This window comes from Dendropsophus ebraccatus, chromosome 5, assembly GCF_027789765.1.
Source record: "Dendropsophus ebraccatus isolate aDenEbr1 chromosome 5, aDenEbr1.pat, whole genome shotgun sequence".
Taxonomy (NCBI): domain Eukaryota; kingdom Metazoa; phylum Chordata; class Amphibia; order Anura; family Hylidae; genus Dendropsophus; species Dendropsophus ebraccatus.
Genome location: NC_091458.1, coordinates 40,282,147 through 40,302,370, shown reverse-complemented (window position 1 = coordinate 40,302,370; position 20,224 = coordinate 40,282,147). Strand labels below are relative to the sequence as shown.

The 20,224-nt window shown below is 43.1% G+C and overlaps 1 protein-coding gene across 7 annotated transcripts in view; it reads right to left on the bottom strand.

The window, feature by feature from the left end:
- NBEA (neurobeachin) overlaps positions 1 to 20,224 on the bottom strand; it is a 453,563-nt gene that overhangs the window by 318,171 nt on the left and 115,168 nt on the right. For all 7 annotated transcript variants that reach the window (XM_069969916.1, XM_069969921.1, XM_069969920.1 and 4 more), the window contains exons 9-10: positions 7,414 to 7,611; positions 1,082 to 1,215 (exon numbers count right to left, since the gene is read on the bottom strand). In XM_069969916.1, coding sequence (XP_069826017.1) covers positions 1,082 to 1,215; positions 7,414 to 7,611 — 332 coding nt within the window. The remainder of the gene's footprint in view (positions 1 to 1,081; positions 1,216 to 7,413; positions 7,612 to 20,224) is intronic.

Here is a 20,224-nt window from a genome sequence, read left to right as displayed (position 1 = left end):
TCCCTCAGCGGTAAGATGCCATATGATCTCATATAGGACTGTGCACTAAAGATTAGGATGTGTTTAGTCTACAAAACCTATTTTGAAATCACCTACTACATTAGAGAAGGGGTCCCCCTTGTTTATGACCTTTATCATAAAAAAGGAGCTGCTACAAAGGGCAACTCTAACTGCGGAGGACCTGGCATGTCCATGCACTGCATTTCCTTAATCTCTTAATCCTAATAGACATCATGTAGTGCTCCATTTGTCCCTGTGGTGGCGCTGTGTACAGCAAATCCCTGGTGGACCCCACAGCATCTCTTTACAATAAGAGGTCAGGCATGAACCAACAATAGGAGGACACCATGTCCTCTAATGCTGAATGTTAACATTAATGCATACAAAGGGGGGTAGTGTGCTCTTATACCAGGAGGCTGCTGGTTCTTCAGACATTAGAAGCAGAAGTGGGGAACACCTTTAAGGATCCTAACAAGGCAAATGAATGCCTAATGCAGACAATCCCTTCCATTCTGTAATGTATGCATTCATTAGCACAGAGCCATGGAGGTATGAAAAAGAGCTGGGTACCTGCCAAGTCTCCATGATTAAATACACCATCAGCTGCTCAATAGGCATCCTTTGGGAGACAGGGGACCAGTCAAGACCAGTGAGACAGTAATAAGACAGCTGGCTAAAGAATAATGGATGGAATCGTAAAGTGTACGACCTATAAATATATCTTAGAATATGATGGTGTGTGATATGCACAGCTTTGCGCTCTATTATAATCTGTTCCAGCTAAACGTTCTGTGGTGAACCTCCAAAGCCGCACTGCAAACAGATCAATAAACCGTTACATTTAGAGAATCTCTTAGTGCTTGCTATGCATCCCCTTGAGTGCATTTACTCTACGATTGCAAATCTATTGTCTTCCTCCTCGGATGGAACGGCCAACTCCAATCAATTAAAACCCGCAATCCATTAAAAAGGAGAACTTCAGCCTCTCGTAGAATCCAGCGGCTACTAATCTGAAAATACGGAACGGTGATGTATACACTGTGTGCACTGGAGATTTAGATAGCAAACGGGATATTCTTACCAGACGGTGGTTTCCACCTGACTGTCATTTAACTGCCGATTGTCCAGCTGTGCAAAAAGTGGGAAGAGAACCTGGATACCCCCGATTGAATGGATGGCGCTGTGAATTGAGTGCGTTACTATAGCTTTTACATCCTAAATGGGAGAAAAAAAAAAAAAAAAAAAAAAAGCTTTAGAATGAATGACTACAATTACACAGACTTCACAGTGCTAAGGGACCGCTTCCATCTTGAAATCTAACTGGTTGATACAAGCCACAAATCCAACCTATGCAATTCTACAGAACGAGCGGCATTTTGCAGAATTAAAAGTAGGAAGACCCCTCTGTTTCATATGAGAACCAGAATATACATAATGTGTGCTGCAGCAGATTTTGCATTAGGGCCAGGGAGCGAGCATCATGTTATAGAGCAAGAGGAACTGTGCAGATTGATAGGGGGGGATATATATATATATATATATATATATATATATATATATATATATATATATATATATATATATATATATTTATAGAAAAAGATTCAGTGGAAGTTGTAATTTATTCAGATAAAGCTTATTCTGGCCTATATGTGTCCTAACAATTTTGACATGTCAGACATCTAAAGGTTCTGATCAGTCAGGGTCTCAACCCCCACCAAGCCAGGAGAAGCCAACAGCTGTGCACTTCACTATCTGTGCATTTTGTGGTGTTTTATGTCCTTCCTGTGTTAGTGTAGCTTTTCATCACAATTCTGATTATACAGTGTATAGATATATATATATATATATATATATATACACACACTGTATATCAATATAAAGAAAGGGCGGCACTCACCATCAAATTGTGCAGAACATCGTGCTTATTTTATTTCAGTATGTCTATAGTTACATGCGGCTCAGCAGGTAAGACGCCAATCAGCCATGATGATGTTAGGTGACAAGTGTTCTCCAGACCCGCCCCTACTGTCTACGTCACTCCTTAAATACCTCCTTCCTTGGTGACATAGACGGGTAGGGTTTACAAAAGGTGTAATGTGAACAGTGATTTTAAAACAAATATACATCAATGCCATGTGTTTTTACAGAAATACACTCAGATCTACTCTGTCATTTAGTCCGACGTTTCCTTGTGCGTCTGTTTTTAGAATCCAACGCGCTTCTGCCTGCGTTAAACGTTTGCGTCTATCAGCCCCATCTTCACTTGTTCTAAACCCCAGAAAGTTAGTACATCCGTATTACTCTCATGATTTTCTCTGATATGATCTATAAATCTCCATGATCCTTCTCCTGTTCTTATTGATTGTACGTGTTCGCAGAACCCAATGTGAATGGGGTTTATAGTATGCCCTATAAAAAAAACCTCCCCAGGGGCGTGGCTTGAGCATGGCTGTGTGAGGACGTGCTAGCTCTTAGCTCCGGGCACAGCTCCTCATTACCAGGACTTTACCCCTCACTAACTTTGCCCCGTTATGCCCACCGGCTCTCGGAAGACCCCCTCGACACCCGTGGCGTCACCCCAGGCGTTCCTGGCCCGCTTTGCCCGCTCGGAGAGGCGTAATCTGTCTGCGGTCCGGCAGCGCAGCAAGATGGCCGCCGCACCTGTGACCAGAAGCACTACCATGAAGACGGCCCCTGTTTTCCTTGAGCTGAGCCAGACACTGCCGGAGATACTGCGGACTCCCGGTGAGTCGGATCTGGCCTCCATGGGTCTTTCTGCCAGGGACTCCTGCCCCTCGCTAACCCCGGCGCAACTCCTGACTGAAGTCCGGTCCCTCCTGCAAGCCCTCCCGACCCGCAACGACCTCACGATGCAACTGGCCCGTATAGAGGAGAGGCATGCGGAAGATATGGCGGACCTCAAATCCACCATGACAGCGGTCGCTGCCGCTGTAACAGGGCTGGAGACCCGACACACCGCTCTGGACCAGGCGGTACATGAACTGACCCCCCGCGTGGACGCGCAGGAAGCCGTTCTGCGAGACCTGACTTTACATGTGGATGATCTGGAAAACCGGGGGCGCCGCAACAATGTGAAGATAAGGGGCCTCCCGGAGGAGATTGGCCAGGCGCACTCTGGCCATGCGCCGGCTACTGAAGCCTCTTCTGGACATTATCCGGGAATCGGGGGCCTCCTACAGATGGGGCTACCCGTTCCATCTCATCATAAAGTCTGGAACAACCACCTACATCCTGCGCACGCCTGCAGATTTACCCGGCGCGCTACAGCTGCTAGACCACGGTGACCTGAGACTGCCTGACTGGACCCTGCCGACTCTCTCCTCCCCTCCTCCTCCCCCCTCCTGAACATCTTGCCCCTCCCCCCCCCCCCTGAACATCTTGCCTCGCCTGCTGTACCTCTTCCAGGCCCTCCCGGTGGCAGTGCCCTTGTCTTACTTTAGGCAACTCTCAATGATCCTCACTAGGTTTATCTGGGCGCATAAGCAACCCCGACTGGCAAAGGCGGTCCTGTATCGCCCTAAATAGAGAGGAGGTTTGGGGCTTCCTAACCTTTACCACTACTATGTCGCTGCCCACCTCTCGCGAGTGGTGGATTGGCATCGTCACATCCAGACGAAACTGTGGGTAGGCCTTGAAATGGCGTTGTCCCCCCTCTCATTACTGGCGGCCCCGTGGCTACCAGACGCCAGTCGCCGACTCGCCCAACACCCCACTATTGCCCCGACGCTAAAGATATGTCAAAAACACCTCTCCTCTGGTTTCGTAGCTCCACACCCCTCCCCTTTATTCCCGGTCCTGGGCAATCCCTCCTTCTCGCCCGGTATGGAAGATCCGGTGTTTCGCACATGGTCCCGTGCGGGCAACTTCCGGGCCTCTCTCTTCCTCTCAGGCTCGAATTGGCTGTCCCTGTCCTCGCTTAATGATCTTGTGGACCCTACACCACTGGGGTTCTGGCGGGCGCTTCAACTGCACCACTTCCTTCATTCCCTTCCTAACCCCTCTTGCTTTGCGCGGTCGCCTACTCAGTTTGAATCTCTCTGTCTGAGCTCTGGCCCTCTTCGCCACACTCTCTCCCTTCTATATGCCATGTTGGGTTCGCCTCCAGAACAGCCCCCACCGCCCTTTCTCAGCAATTGGGAAGAGGATCTCAACATTACGTTCTCCGCAGCGCAGGTGGAACGCATCTTCACGTGCACACACTCTACTTCCATTGCATCTCACCTTCAAGAGGCCGGATACAAACTGCTATCCCGTTGGTATCGAGTACCTACCCGACTCCATCGGATTTTTCCAGAGGTCTCCCCACTTTGCTGGAGGAACTGCGGTGGGGAAGGGTCCCTTCTCCACACCTTTTGGAGCTGCCCTAAGCTGGTACCTTTTTGGAGGGAAGTATGGCGTATTTCCTCTACTTTCACTGACTATCAGCTTCCTTTCTCCCCATCACTTTTCCTCCTGCACCTGCCGGAGATCTCTCTGAAGTCCTACCGTCGCTCTGTACTCCGTCACCTGGTCAACGCTGCCCGTGCCTGTATACCGGTGCTGTGGCGTCAACGCGAACCCCCGAGTATCCCCATGTGGCTCCGTAAAGTAGAAGATATCAAGCGCATGGAGGACCTCACTGCGCAATTACATGGCTGCAATTCTCGCTTTTTCCGGACGTGGTTCCACTGGGAACAATTTACCGAATCAACCGAATTTCGGTCCCTCTTGAGTCAGTGAGGAATGGTCCCCTCCACTCCCCCCTCTTCCTCGTGTTTTCCCCGTCCTTCCTTCTTATAGCTTCTCGGTCCCCTCTTCTTTGCACTCCCCCCCCCCTTTTTTTTTTTTTTTCCTTTTCTTCTTCTTTGATTGTTGTTTGAGCGTTAGCTCACTCCCTAGTTGGTTTACGTTATGCCTACCCACCCACCGGGAGCTGCGGATCGCCTTGGTATTTGCTTAGTTTGAGTTTTATTTTTGACTTCTGCTGTACTCATGGCTATATCCTGTTGATATGATTATGTGTCAGTGCACCTGTGAGTGCAACATGTTGCTGTATATTTTTGTTATGTAAATTGGAAAAAGAATAAAATTGAGAATTAAAAAAAACAAACAAAAAAAAACCTCTCACATTGATAGATCATATCAGAGAAAATCATAAGAGTAATCCGGATGTACTAACTTTCTGTGGTTTAGAACAAGTGAAGATAGGGGTTGATAGACGCAAACGTTTAATGCAGACAGAAGCGCGTTGGATTCCAAAAACAGCCGCACAAGGAAACTTGGGACTAAATGAGTAGATCTGAGTGTATTTCTGTAAAAACACATGGCATTGATGTAATTTGTTTTTAAATTACTGTTCACATTGCACCTTTTGCAAACCCTACCTGTCCTAGTCACCAAGGAAGGAGGAGTAAGAAGGTATTTAAGGAGTGACGTAGTCAGAAGGGGCGGGTCTGGAGAAGCGTTTGATAACGCGAAACAGTTGTCACCTATCATCATCATGGCTGATTGGCGTCTCACCTGCTAAGCCGTATGTAAATATAGACATACCAAAATAAAATAAGCACTATGTTCTGCATAATATGATGGTGAGTGCCGCCCTTTATATTGGTATAACTTTGGACATTGATGTTTTCTGGCTGAGCACCCCATCTAGCAGACGTACCTACAACACCCCCCTCCCTCTGCACCACTGCACCCAGCAGTCCCTCTGTAATAGCAGGAAAAGACTCCTAGAGGTATCACTAGCTGTGATGGTCTGTGTCTTTTTTGTGAGAATATATATATATATATATATATATATATATATATATATATATATATATATAATGCGCACACACTTATTTATTCTGCACTGTGCCATATACAGACATAGCCAATACAGTCTGATATGATTAAATAAATGTCAATACTGTACACTGTAAGCCAGGGGCATCTAAAGCCATGGGTCTTGAGAATAGATAGCGCTACATGATCCCTCACTTTACAAAGCAGGCCTCACTCTGTTCCCTCAAATGTCATTACTCTTTAAGCGGCATGGTAAGATGTAATATGAATCTGTGTGAAGCAGAAGCTATTTTGAGAATGCGATGTTACGGGTCGGTAAGCAACAGATGTGCCTCCTCTCTGCCTTGGCATTCTGTAAAAATCATACCATGAATATGTGCACGTCAGCTATATAGCAGCACAGAGTAGCTAAACTGCTGCCCTCCAAGGAGCTTCTCCTGACCCATGACGAAAATAAAAAACATAAAAAAACCAGTGTCCTCAGAGGTGACTTCTACAATGTATATAACATAGCTGTAAGGAACTAAAGCCAAAAATAATTAATACAAAGTTAGTGAGTGACGCTGAACAGACATGTTTTGACACCTTTCTTTGTCTTTGTCTTTTGCTTTGGGTTTCCCTAAGCGGGTGAGCAGGATCGGCATCAAAAGTAATGTTCAACTTACTATTTATATGTATCAGAAATGCAGTATGAGCTGTACAGCGAGTGACCTATACTACTGTACCTGAAATTACCAAATAAAAAAAAAAATAAAAAACAGGGAAACTCCAAACTGAGCTCACCTGGTATATCTTCATATGGGCGCATTTTTACTCCTGTATTACAGCCACTGTAAGTCCTGGCTCCACCACAGGTCTACTGATGCTGCCAGTTTGGATTACAGTCCCCATAGTTTGATCAGGACATGCAGCCATACTATAAGCGCTTGTGGGAGGCTGGCCCACATTGTCACATAGTGGCCACATCCAGACCATCCAAGCATCAGTAACAATGCAATTGTTTATTGGTTTATTTTGAAAGTGGTGGCTCAACAAAAAGCATTCTAGTTAGCCAAATACGGCAATTATAAATCTATTTCTAATAGACATCTACAAAAACTATTTGCTGTTCATACGTCCTACATTGCTTTCTGTATTAGTCATGCGCTATTTTTTTGTTTTTTTAGAGTAACTCAGCACTATAGTTCGTGTTTGCATTGCTTTGGGTGCAACACCCTATTCACTTAGGTTATGGTACTTCCCTAAGGGTACATACACACTACGGAATACGTGCGGAGACCTCACGCTGATTCCGCTGGGCGGCCTCTGCTTAAAGTTCTGCCCGTCCCATAGACTCAATGATATTTGCCAGCGAATTCCGCCGCCCGCCCAAAGAATTAACATATCTAGAACTAGAGCATGTGCAGATTTGTTCTTCTACTCTGACAAGCAGGGAATAGTCTTTAGATTTGTTGGGGCTCTAATATTACCATAGGGTAAGATGGTTATTTATCAACTAAGTTCTTATGATTATTCTAGATCTGCACTATACCCCAGCATGATAAAATACATACAGCATACTGTTATCTATGGGCAATAATAATACACAATAATAATAAATAGAAGCATTTTTTCTTTCCTTACCTGTAGCATCAGTGCATGGGGAGAATGCACAAATATGGAGGGGTTTTCCTTTGGTGACGATTCAAGGCAAAGCTGGGCATCAGTGGCCTTAGCGTTGTAAGTGAATGCTATACTGCTTGCAAGTTTTCCGTCATAGAGGACTTGTTTGTGGTGCTCGGCCAAATGGATGTCACTCTCAGATTTAAACTTGAACGTACTCTGTATAGAAAAGAAGGCAAAGTTATATTAGAAAAAAATCTGAGCAATAAGTAGACAAACTGCATCTGTCTGTTTATCTATTTATATCACAGGGGCACATTTACTAAGCGTTGTTCGACGCTCTTGTGCCAGGCCGCTTTTAATCAAGTTTGCTAATTGGCAGTCCGCTTGATTAAAAGTGTGGCTTGATTTTTTATGTACCTATCTGGGACTTACTGTGCTACTATATATATATGCGAATATACCAAATTAAGACACAAACGGGTCCTAAACAAACGAACAAAAAAAGTGTGTGTACACATATATATATATATATATATATATATATATATATATATATATATATATGTATGCTAGAACTCAAGAAGCATTATGCACAGGCATCAGCTGAGAAAGAGCGGAAGTGGCTGGAAAGTGAGGAGGATTAAGTACATGTTTAGTCTATCTAGTGTAGGTTTAGACCAGCTGTCAGATGTCTTCCCTAATATAATATCAATGTTGGACAAGTCACACCTTTGCAGTGGTAAACCTGCCCCAGTTTGGAGTTATAGAGATAGCTGATGCTTGGCTGCTTCCATGACTCCTATAGACTTCAATGAAAAGAGCCCCCAATTGTTCTCCCCTACTAGTTTATAACTACAAAGAGTTATCGAATGATTAATTCTTGTTGTAATGTGGTCCGCAAGAGATACTCCAACAGAAGTCTATGGGGGCCTCCACATTTTGCAGAGACCACCTTAGCACGCAAAACATTCCATCATTACGTTCCGCAATTCTGTGACATCACCATCTCAGCTTCTCCTGGCAGATAGTGCCTTATGCACATGTTCAGTATTTTTTTTCAAGTCTATAGATTCCTCTTGCAATCCACCCGTACAATCGGCTAACAATTACGGATTGGGCATATGTATTGCATCCGCACATATTTTGCCCCAAATAAGATGACAATCCACCAACAACCCAAGTGGACGAGGCTTGTACAATACCATTCCCATGCACCAGAGAACTACCCTTACTAAATGGGGATAGTTCTGATGCAGAAATATGACAATACAAACTGCACATCTACAGCAGAAATCCATACGTCAGCCTAGGATTTCTGTCACGGACATAAGACTATTATCTGACATGCGAACATACCCATCTGAAGTCAATATAAAACTCATAACTATAATGGTGAGCATCTCAGTCAATATCTGTTCAGTGTTTTACTGAGTGGGAAAGGTCACGGCACAATCACCTACATTAGAGCATGGTTCAGTACAAATCTCCACAATGGTGTGATGAATCTGACATTGCTTGCTAAGCCTTAGACAGTCTTCCATTAATATCTCATCATGGCTTTTATGCTCACTTGCACTGATATTTTGTGCCAAAAATGTGCGGCATAGGTTTTGTTAAATTTGGCTTTTTTTATAACCATTTCCTTTTTTTGTAACCATGTTTTAACACTGTTGAGTTGTAAAAAACTAAATATAAAAAAATAAAAAACACAGTATAAAATACACAGTATTTAGAGAATGCAAGGTATTTTATTTTTTGACCCAATTCAAATGTAGTTCACTTAGAGATGAGCAAACTTCAAGCACACTCTGGTTTGTCTAATCAAAAACGTGCAGCATTTAAAGTGACAGTCACCCCCTTTGTGCATTCTAACATCTCTACACAGGTGTAAAGGGTAAATTTAGCGGTTTTCATACTTTATTTTATATCATACGTCATGGTGCTTGTTCAAGTAAAAAGTTATCTTTTATCAACTGCAGATTATGTTAAGTGGGCAGAACCTTGCGGCATTAGCGCCACTTAGCCCCACCCACAATGCCACTATTGGCCCCGCCCCCTTACCAGCCATTGGAACAGGCTGGCCTAAAGGTCTAGGCCCCACCCCCTCTAGGTCGGCCCACCAATGGCCGCCAAGGGGGCAGGACCAACGGTGGCGTTGTGGGCGGGGCTAAGTGGCACTGATGCCGCGAGGCCTCGCCCACTTAACACAATCTGCAGTTCATAAAAGATCACTCTTTACTTGAACAAGCACCATGACGTATGATATAAAATAAGGTGTGAAAACTGCTAAATTTACCCTTTACACCTGTGTAGAGATGTCAGAATGCACAAAGGGGGTGACAGTGTCACTTTAACTACTGGTAACCAAATGCTGACTGATCAAGTTCAGGCGGGCGATCGAGGTTCGCTCATCTCTATTCCTGACTATATGCATGGTATGGTTCTATTGCAAGCAGAGTGTACTACAAGGATGCTGCAACCATCCTAGCTTGTACTACTTCTTTAGGCTATACAGTATAAATACACTGCCAGGATTTTGTTGACTCCAAGAATAGTCTAGCATGCAGTGCTAATCCTAGACCTGAAATGTAGGCAATACAAACCCCCATAGGACACCACTGTAGGTCTGTCTACTTATATACAGTGTATATATATATATATATATATATATATATATATATATATATATATATATATATATATATATATATATATATACACATACATACACACACACACATACATATACACACACACACACACACACACACACACACACACACACACACAGTATAGATAGACAACTGCCAATCAGCAGCTGAGGGGCTGAGTATGCTATTGCTCATATATATCCAGGACTACTGAGCACAAGCACATAATGGAGAGCACCAGGAGTCGCCTTACTATTAAGGAGGAGATCTTCGAATCAGCTGCACAAAGTAACATGATTGATACTGTACATCCTTCTGTTCAGCTTCTCTGTCACTGGTTTATGCTACCCCTAGATAGGGCAGCATAAGCCTATTGACAGAGTCTCTTTTAAGCGGTTGTTTATCAAGGGGGATCAGGGCATGTAAGAAATGTTTTATTTTTTGTTTCTCGGCCCAGGCAGCCCACTTAAAAAAAATCATTTATTTCCTAGATTCAAAATTAAGCAACTTTTTTAAAAGTCTTTATCAAAATATTTCTACTATTTGCAGCTTTGGCGTAAGGCCTCAGTTCACATGTCTATCAAGTATTTACATTGCTCTGCTACTTCCCAGGGGATGAAAAAAGAAAAAGACACAAGTGCTGGAGCCGCTGAATGCTGGGCACAGACAATAACCAACATAGCCCACTAACTGTCATGGCGTCCTGCATTTTACTGCATGTAGCACTGTTTTATCCAAGATTTTTGACACAATTTGTGATCCTAATGGAACCTCTGATGGAGATATGAACTTAGTCTTAGTCATTCACCTGGCTATCTCTCAGAAAGACAAGAAAATATGATTTTTATGATCTTCTTTCAGTGTTGAAGCTAGCATCAGGGAGGAGAACAGAGCTGTACACAACAGCTCAATGTGTGGACAGAGGAGAGAGCATACATGGTAATGGGCAGCTTGCACTGGCTGTAGATAGGGAGAAAGGCACACACAAGGTTGTCTGCAGGAAAGAATCGCATGGGCTGTGTATAAAAGTAAAAAAAAAAGGAGAGAATCCCTAGAGTCCCGAATACAGAGGGGTATAGACATACAATTTGAATCTGAATTTAGGAGCTGGCAGCAAAATATCAGGTGGTCAACAAATGACCGAAGTAATGGAGATTGCAGACTCAAATGTGGTGCACCATTTTTAACTTAAGCTGACCACATCATATTTTTACAATTAAAGGATGTCCATAACCTTTAAGCCCGTTTACTGCAGGAGACATGCTTGAAGAAATATTAGAAGTAGGCATCTTCAAAAGTTTTCTACAAGGCAAGAATTACTCTTGTGCGCTTAACTCCAGAGGCAGCAAACAATGATCGGAGATATTAACAAGCTGCACGTTCCTTGGAGTAATTCCATCAGTGCGCGGCCCGGCACTGTTTATACAGTCAGATGAACAGAAGCATTTTCTGAAGACAGTTTACACATGCATAACCACGAGTATTAACAAATACCATTGGCCTTAATGGAAAGGCCTTAGAGGAAGGCGCATCACATGGATCATTAGCTTGGTGCACTCAGGACATTCCGCTAAGCCACCAACCCGGAATGAAGTATATTAGGCATCATGACATACTACTATTTTAACAGTAAATACCTTCCGTTTGCCTTCCTAACTTTTCCTTCGTGTCAGGAGGTAACACCTAATTGCTTTCGTAGAAATATCGCCGGAGATGATTGACGCTGTTGCCGCAAAACAGTTTGCTGTCAAATTGTCTGAGCATGAACAGATAAGAGACTTCCATAAAGCGAGCTGTCATTTCCATTTGACATGCTCCTTTAAGATGTTGCAGACAGATGACAGCTACATGAAGACGACAAGCAAGACAATGAAAGTGCTTAAAACACGAGTTCATTGACTTGCATTGCCGTGTTTGTCAGGAGTTTACGAGTGGGAGAAGGGAAGCTGCTCATTTCATCTGTACATTATCTCACTGGAACTATAGCGCTGATGACAATGACAGAAATCTCCTTGTTTCATCTCTCAAGTGGATTCCTGGAACGTATTAGTCAAGCATTTTATTAGATGGTTGGAAAAATTAATTGTGATCCTTACAAGAACAGCCAAAAATTATTGAAACAAATTATTGGCAGAGCTGCTCCAGGTAACACATGTATATGCCATTTACCGACAAAGCATCAACCACCCCAACTATCCCAGATAATGAGACACCAACTTGGTTAGAAATCTGGTTTCTCCTCTTTCTTGATGAACTTGCATAGCTGGCGAAGAGCAAACTTACAGTATTTTGTGTTTGATGGAGCTCTAGGGCAGAATCCATCTTCTCCAGCCACCAGGAGTCAAATGCAGAGCATTTAAGTTTTTTCACAAACCCAAACTTACTGTAAGTTGGCTCACACCTACATATACATATTACGTATACATATACATATAATATATATATATATATATATATATACATATAATATATATATATATATATATATATATATATATATATATACACATATGTTATTGCAGCTCAGCTTCCTTTCACTTCAATGTCTTCTAAGCTGCAGTAACACAGCATGGCCACTACACTATGTATGGAGCTGTCTGCTTCCATCCCCATTCACTTTGGAGCTGATTGGCCAAGAAGCCGGTTGTGGGATCCCCACTGACATGGATGGCCTATCTACAACTAAATTATAAATTAGCAATATAAAATCTTAATAATCATATAATGATGTAGTAGTTAAAATAAATAAATAAATAAAGAGCCCTTAATCTCATTAGGAGAGGAGCTCACAAGACACTGTTTAGGCAAGGAGAGAAAAGGAAATCTTGGGCTTAGGTGAAGGAAAGCATAGCCACAACAAGTTTACCTCAATAGTAATAGCTGTATGAGCGTGACACATATGACACATAAAATTAATGTTCTCTGTCATTTCACTCAGATCATAATTTAGCAAAAACAGACAAATAAGTGCACTCGCGCCACACCACAGGCACATAACAAGCAGTGCTTACAGAGCATGGTCCATATTACCGACTTGTTAAGAGCAATGACTAGGCTCTCAGTCAGAAAAAGCCTTATTATATGTGCGTAGAGATAAAAATGTGCCTGCAACAACCGAAATGACGGTGAAGCAAGGTAGGAGATGACGGGAAGGTGACCTCTACTTCAAAAGAAAAAACATAAAAATGAAAAAAAAAATAAAAATAAGCCACATCCTCACGCTTAAAAGGAAGGCTTCAGCTAAGCAGCTCAAAGTATCACAGATGTCTAAATACTCAACTCATGCCATAATAACTGATAATAAACTGTATAAATCAAGATCAGCGTCATTAAAGGGCTGGACATGGTTAAAAACACATAGAAGCTTTCTTACAAAAACAGCACCACAGCTGCCCACAGGTTGTGTGTGGTACTGCGGCTCTACCAGAGCCAACCCATCCTTCTAACCTTTGATTTGCTAACTGATCTCTTTTGGGTAGTGACCCTTTTAGATACAGATACGAGGGGCGGTGTTTTCCCTTGTGGAGACCACCAGCTCATGTTAGGGTGTCTTATACGCCAGGCAATGCTGTCAAATTTAAATAAGTGCAACAGCCGGAGGGCCATAAGTTTAAAACCTGTGGCCTAGGATAACATCTGCATGGAATCTGCATGTTCTGTAGGGTTTTCTGTACTTACCCTCAAAACCTTTGCTTCAGCATTAACAGAGAAAAGAGCTGGAAGCAGACAGCTCCATACATTGTATAGTGGCCATGTTGGGTTACTGCAGCTTAGCTTTCCTTGCAGTCACAGTCAGTTGGAGCTGCAGTAACCCCACATGGCCACTATAAAATGCCTGGAGCTATTTACTTATATACCTGTTTACTGTATATGTAGGCCCCTTCCATACAGCGAACTATCAATCTTATATCAATGATCTATCTGAAGGATAAGCAATCAATATAAAAAGAATCCTTTAACTAGTTTCCAATTATTGGTCCAAATGTGATGTGTATTTGAGGTAGAAAAATTACATTGGGGGCTGATGGGAATGGACACAACCTCTGTACGGCACTGTGTAATAGGTTGGTGCTATATAAGCAAAAGGAAATACAATAATAAAATGTGAAACCCTCTGGTTGCTGAGGATGTACTGCCCGATAACTACATGCTTTTATATCATCGCTCCAGCAACCACTTTGTCCCAGATTACTTATATCTACGGGGTAGAGAAGAGGAAATTTAATGGCTCTCAAACCACAATGTTCTTGCTTTTTATAGATGTACTTATCCCACTAATGTAAAATGTTAATACAACATCCCTTTAAGAATGATAAAAGCACAAGTTAACATTAAAAATGGGCAGAAATACATCCCATAAATTTTTATTTCTGACATCAATATATTCAATGTCTCTAAAGGTTCACAGGGTTTTCCAGGATTTAGGAAAACATAGTAGCTTTTAGTAACAGCGCCACTCTTGCCCTCAGTTTGTGTGTGATATTGCAGTTCACTTCCAATGAGGAGAATGGAGTTGTAGTAACATACAAAACCTGAGGACAAGTGTAGCGCTGTTTTCTAAGAAACCAACTAGGTATTTCTCATTCTGGATAACCCCTTTCCGTCCTCACCTGAAAATTTTGATTTTAGAGATTTCATTCAGCTCCCATAACCCAAAAAGATGACATCTTAGAGAATGTCATGAGAGAATTCTTTTGTATATCACCGTAAAATGCTGGATACAGGTACAGCATGGCCGGAAGTGGAAACTGAAATACATGCCGCCTATAAGGCCTCAGAGCAAACAGCCTTTGTCTTACAAGTCAGTAGCTGGGGAAACTGAGATTTATCGTTCCATCTCACACCTGGAATATTTAGAAAACCTACAGCGATTTCTATTATTCAGTGAAAGAGAGTGGAGAATAGGACTTATGCCGATTCAAATAAAAGGGCCAAGCTGCAATACCAGACACAGCCTGTCGACAAGAGTCACGCTATTTCTAGGAACAAAAACCATGCTTAGAACTGCAGCACAGCTCTATATATCTGAATGGAAAGAAGTTCCAATACCAGATATAGCCTACGGGCAAGAACAGTGCTGGTTATTGAAATAAAAGGGGGGGGGGGGGGGTGCTTCTTCTGGTAAAATCTAGGAGAGCCCCTTTAAGTTTATTCCAAAACTATGGAGGAGATTTATCCAACACGGTGTAAAGTGAAACTGGCTTAGTTGCCCCTAGCTACCAATCAGATTCCACCTTTCATTTTTCAAAGAATCTGTGAGGAATGAAAGGTGGAATCTGATTGGTTACTAGGGGCAACTGAGCCAATTTCACCTTACACCATGTTTGATAAATCTCCCCTTTTATTTCTAAACTTAAGAGGAGGAAAGGAGGAAGAATAAGACTTCCCTTTATTAAAGTACTTAGAAATTTTACTTTTCAGGCTACGATCCTTGCTCGGCTGCTAATAGGTTATTAGTATAAGCATTCCATTTCTTTCCTTCAGACTCGGAACATTTTAAATCTCTTCCCTTTTCCTTTTGCCAAGTGAACCAAGAATGTCATATTTAATCATGTTAAGAATTTAGTTCTATTGGTTTTTTTGGCAGATTCATTCGGTGTATACTTCCAGCCAACCAAGTAGATTTAATGAATTGGATAGTTGCCACAGGGTCTGGTACACATTGATCGGAATATTTAGGGTTACGCAATGTCCCAATTCAATCCATTAAAATCTTTCATGACATATTTTTTTTAATAACCATTATCTAGAGCAATAAACATTTGAAAAAAAATCCCCATTTTATTTATTTTTTTACATTTATTACACAGGTTGATGTATCTTAGGAGAGCAATAACAATTACAATGACATGGTCACAATAGGCACCATGCTTGCTTCCAACTGGAACGGACAGTAGGGAAGAGCATTGAAAGCTGCTTTCAGCCAATCAGCAACACCTTTGCAGTAACAGGCTGGTAGTACCTGACAGGACTCTCTTCATATCCTTTGCAGTTGGATGCAGGCACAGTATACAGCCTATCATGATGTGTGCCTTAAGAACATATTCACATTAGATTAGCCTAGGTATATCAAATTTCATTCTAATCATGACCCAATGTGTATTCAGGGCACAGTCAGGAAACTGTAGTAGTGGTGCCTGGCAATTCTTAGCAATATTCTCCTGTAGCCTGGCAAAGTATATATTATTCGGCACTAGCAATATGCGCTGTTAGTTTTTGCACCACATAAGATAATTAGTGCCTAGACTTTCATCTGGTTCAACTCCAGTTCACACCATGAGGAAAACAATGGTGACCACCCTCCTGAAGATTCACATTGAGTACTCAGACTTTGAAGGGAGTTGCCATCAATGCTGCCAACAGGGTGTAAATCGGAGGCTCTCCCCATTAAAAACTGAATATTGGTGGCCGCCCAGTTGACAATCTAGGCATTTATTGGCATTTCAGGCAACAACTAATTTTGAAAGGGGGCCAAGGTGGGGAAAAAAGGTGATGGGGGGAGGGGAGACCAGAATCAATTATGTAGTAGTGGCTCCCTATAGGTAGATTTTTTTGTTTATTAGTTATTCTCTATCATGCACAGATTATGACAACAAGATAATTAGAACTATGCAATTAATGCTTTGGCCAAGTAGAAGCCTGGCCACATGGCTAAGGACTACTATACAGAACCGCTCCTGGTTTCATGGGTGGAGTCTTCCTGCTAGAGATGAGTGAACCTGACAAAAGTTCTGGACCCGAATGGTCAGCCTTTAAATCTCTCCTCTTGGAGGAGGTGGATGCAACCAGAGGACTGCCTAGATACCACCTTTGACTATATCCACTGTCCTCTGCCCTAAAGTACTTGGGAGATCCCCATATACTTGAGATGGTCGAAATCGGCCGCAATCTAATGTGTATAGCAAGCGTCACAGGGTATTAAGTATCCGTTACAAGAGCCAAATGTGCCGTCACTGAGGAGATCTAGCTGACACTAGCTGCAATTACCACAAGGTCGATCTGCAGAGCGACAAGGGATCGGGAACCATTGAGGGTGACTGGGCACCTGCCTGGCAATGAAATTTGCAGCTATAAAAATTGGCTGCAAATGTAGTATTTAAAAATGATATTCACATTGTGCATTCTCTTAGCAATCACAAAGCGCGCAGGACGAGGTAGAATAATTGCACAAACAATGAGCCAAGTACTGACAGCATAGGGGGAAGATTTATAAACAGCTGCAGCGATTTAGTAAAGACTCAACACCGAAAACCCAAGCTGATAGCCGAGAACATGTAAACACGCTCTGCGGGGCATGATAAGAGCTTGTCACACAGACCTTCTCAATCTAACTCCAGGCTGCACATTTCAATAGAGAATTTGCATGACTAGATCCCCTCGGCACTACATTACCCAACAGGCGTCATGCCAGGGGGCCCAAGGGCTACACCCCATCCTTTACACAGATTTTCCCTCGGAGCTACATGTATACAAGCCTGCCGAAATATAATAAATTTAGCAAACTTGCCTCCTTCTCCTGGTATTCTGATCCATCCATTGTTGACAGTTTGTTGTCTAGGTTACCGACTACCGCTCTGCTCTAAAAGCAGTGATTTAGGTGGTGTGTGTATATAGCTATAATGAAAATGTATTGAGATATAGGGGGAGATTTATCAAAGGGTATAAAATATACACTGCTGTGTACTGCCTATAGCAACCAATCACGGCTCAGTTAGAATGAAAGAAAGAGCTGTGATTGGTTGCTGTGGGCAGTTTACACCAGTGTATATTTTACACCTTTGATAAATCTGAGCCACAGTGTGTGTGTGTGTGTGTGTGTGTGTATACACACACACACACACACACACACACACACACACACACACACACACAGTGGTACCTTAATTTAAGAGTAAGGGTGCCTTCACACCTACCGACTCGCAGCGTTAACGCTGAGAGTCGGCTAGGTCCTGGCAGATCACGGTCTGTCTGAACGACCGCTGCGTGTATGTAAATCTGCCGGCCGCCTCCCGCTCCGCTCTGTATACATACCTCCTCGCTCCACGGGGTCCCGGCATCCTGCTCTCGCACCCGGCCAATCAGTGTGTTGCCCTGCCGCAGCCACTGATTGGCCGGGCGGGAGAGCAGGACACCGGGACCCCGTGGAGCGAGGAGGTATGTATACAGAGCTGAAGCGGGAGGCGTCCGGCATCAGAAGGGGTTAAGCGGCCGGCAGATTTACATACACGGAGTGGTCGTTCAGACCGCTGCGTGTATGTAATGACAGTGATCTGCCAGGACCATGCCAACTTGCAGCGTTATTAATGCTGCGAGTCGGTAGGCGTGAAGGCACCCTTAGAGTAACTTGGAAGAAGAGCTCACTGATTTTTAAAATTGCGCCTTGGTTTAAGAGCATTGCTATGGTGTAAGAGCTCCCTGTACTCGGTGGGAGCGCGAGTGGGGGAGGGGCATGGTCTGCATAGCGGGGTCTACAGCACTGTACTCTGACCCAGGAAGTCTCCATCACCTTCCAAATCATAGCAGATCCACTTCAGGCTGGGGCTTACATCAGGGGACAGGACTGAGGAGGTAATCTCATCATAGCTGCATGTTTGTGCTCACATATGTCCTGCTCATTTCTTCATGCTTCCTGCAGTCTCTGTCACTTCCTGATTGGTCCATGCTGAACACACCGCCCTTCCTCATTGCTGTCATGTGACCACACAGATCTCTGACAGCAGCCCTGCTTCTCTATCCTAGCCTGTTGTACTACGCTACTGCTATATGGGGATCTGCAGTTCCATCCTGTATTTACAAACTGCTTCTGTGTTATCAGGTTTATTCCCTTACTATACATTATACACACATGCTGACTGCTATACTGTACAGTAACTTATAATATCACATATTCAGCTGTTTCTAAATCTTTGTTTCATAACTTGCTTGCGCCTGGATAACCTCTAAGTTATTATATCTGGTGCATCTTACCCAAGGATAATGTAGAAGACACACGCCTCTTACATTTCTTACTATCAATACCCCAGATTTTTATATCTACTCTAGCTATAAGCTGGAGTAGATTTCCGACATAGCCTCCTGTGGATTTGATTTGTTACGCAAGCGATTGGCATAGGTTGTGTCATACCCACTTTAAAAAAATAAAGCTGTTAATGGCATAAATGTTGTGCAAAAATCTAGAACATGGGGGTACCAGCAGTTAGCGCCCCTGCTATCAGTTTCTCCCTGTGGCTACTATTAGGAAGAACCGCTTTATAAAGGTGACTATACACCTTTAATAACTGTCGGATAAACAATTGTTCGTCCACTCTCCTCATACACAAGAATGTTCAGCACAGACAAATGGGAGGGGAATGCCGCTACCAGAATGCTAGGGTGGTGGCTTACCTCTCCAAGAACAAGGTAAGTGTTCCATTACGTCTGACCCCTATCTCCACCGACTCGGGAGACCCCCATTATATTGACCCCTGTTATATTGATGACCAAACCCAGGTTGAACAAGGTTGGGTTCACCCGACATCAATATAAAGCGGATAGGGACCCTAAGCCATCTTGGCTACCACTGCAAAACCTCATTGAGCTAAACAATTATAGGGGGCTATCCAGCACTACAAAAACATGGCTACTTTTCCCCCTCTCTTGTCTCCAGATTGGGTGGGGTTTTAAAACTCAGTTCCATTAAAGTAAATGGAGCTTAAAGGGGTAGTTCACCCAAAAAAAAATTCTTCCAAATCAACTGCTGCCATGAAGTGCCAGAGATTTGTAATTTACTTCTATTAAAAAATCTCAAGCCTTCCAGTACTTATCAGCTGCTGTATGCCCAACAGGAAGTTGTATTATTTCCAGTCTGGACAGCAGGAGAGGTTTTCTATGGGGATTTGCTCCTTTTTTTGGACAGTTCCTGACATGGACAGAGGAGGCAACAGAGAGCACTGTGTCAGACAGGAAAGAAAACACCACTTCCTGCTGGACACACAGCAGCTGATAAGTACTGAAAGACTTGAGATTTTTTAATAGAAGTGAATTACAAATCTCTGGCACTTTATGGCACCAATTGATTTGAAAGAAAATTTTTTTGGGTGGACTACCCCTTTAATTACAAACCGCACCTGAACTGGAGACAAGAGAGGGAGAAAAGTTGCCATGTTTTTGTAACGCTGGATAACCCCTTTAAAGGGGTA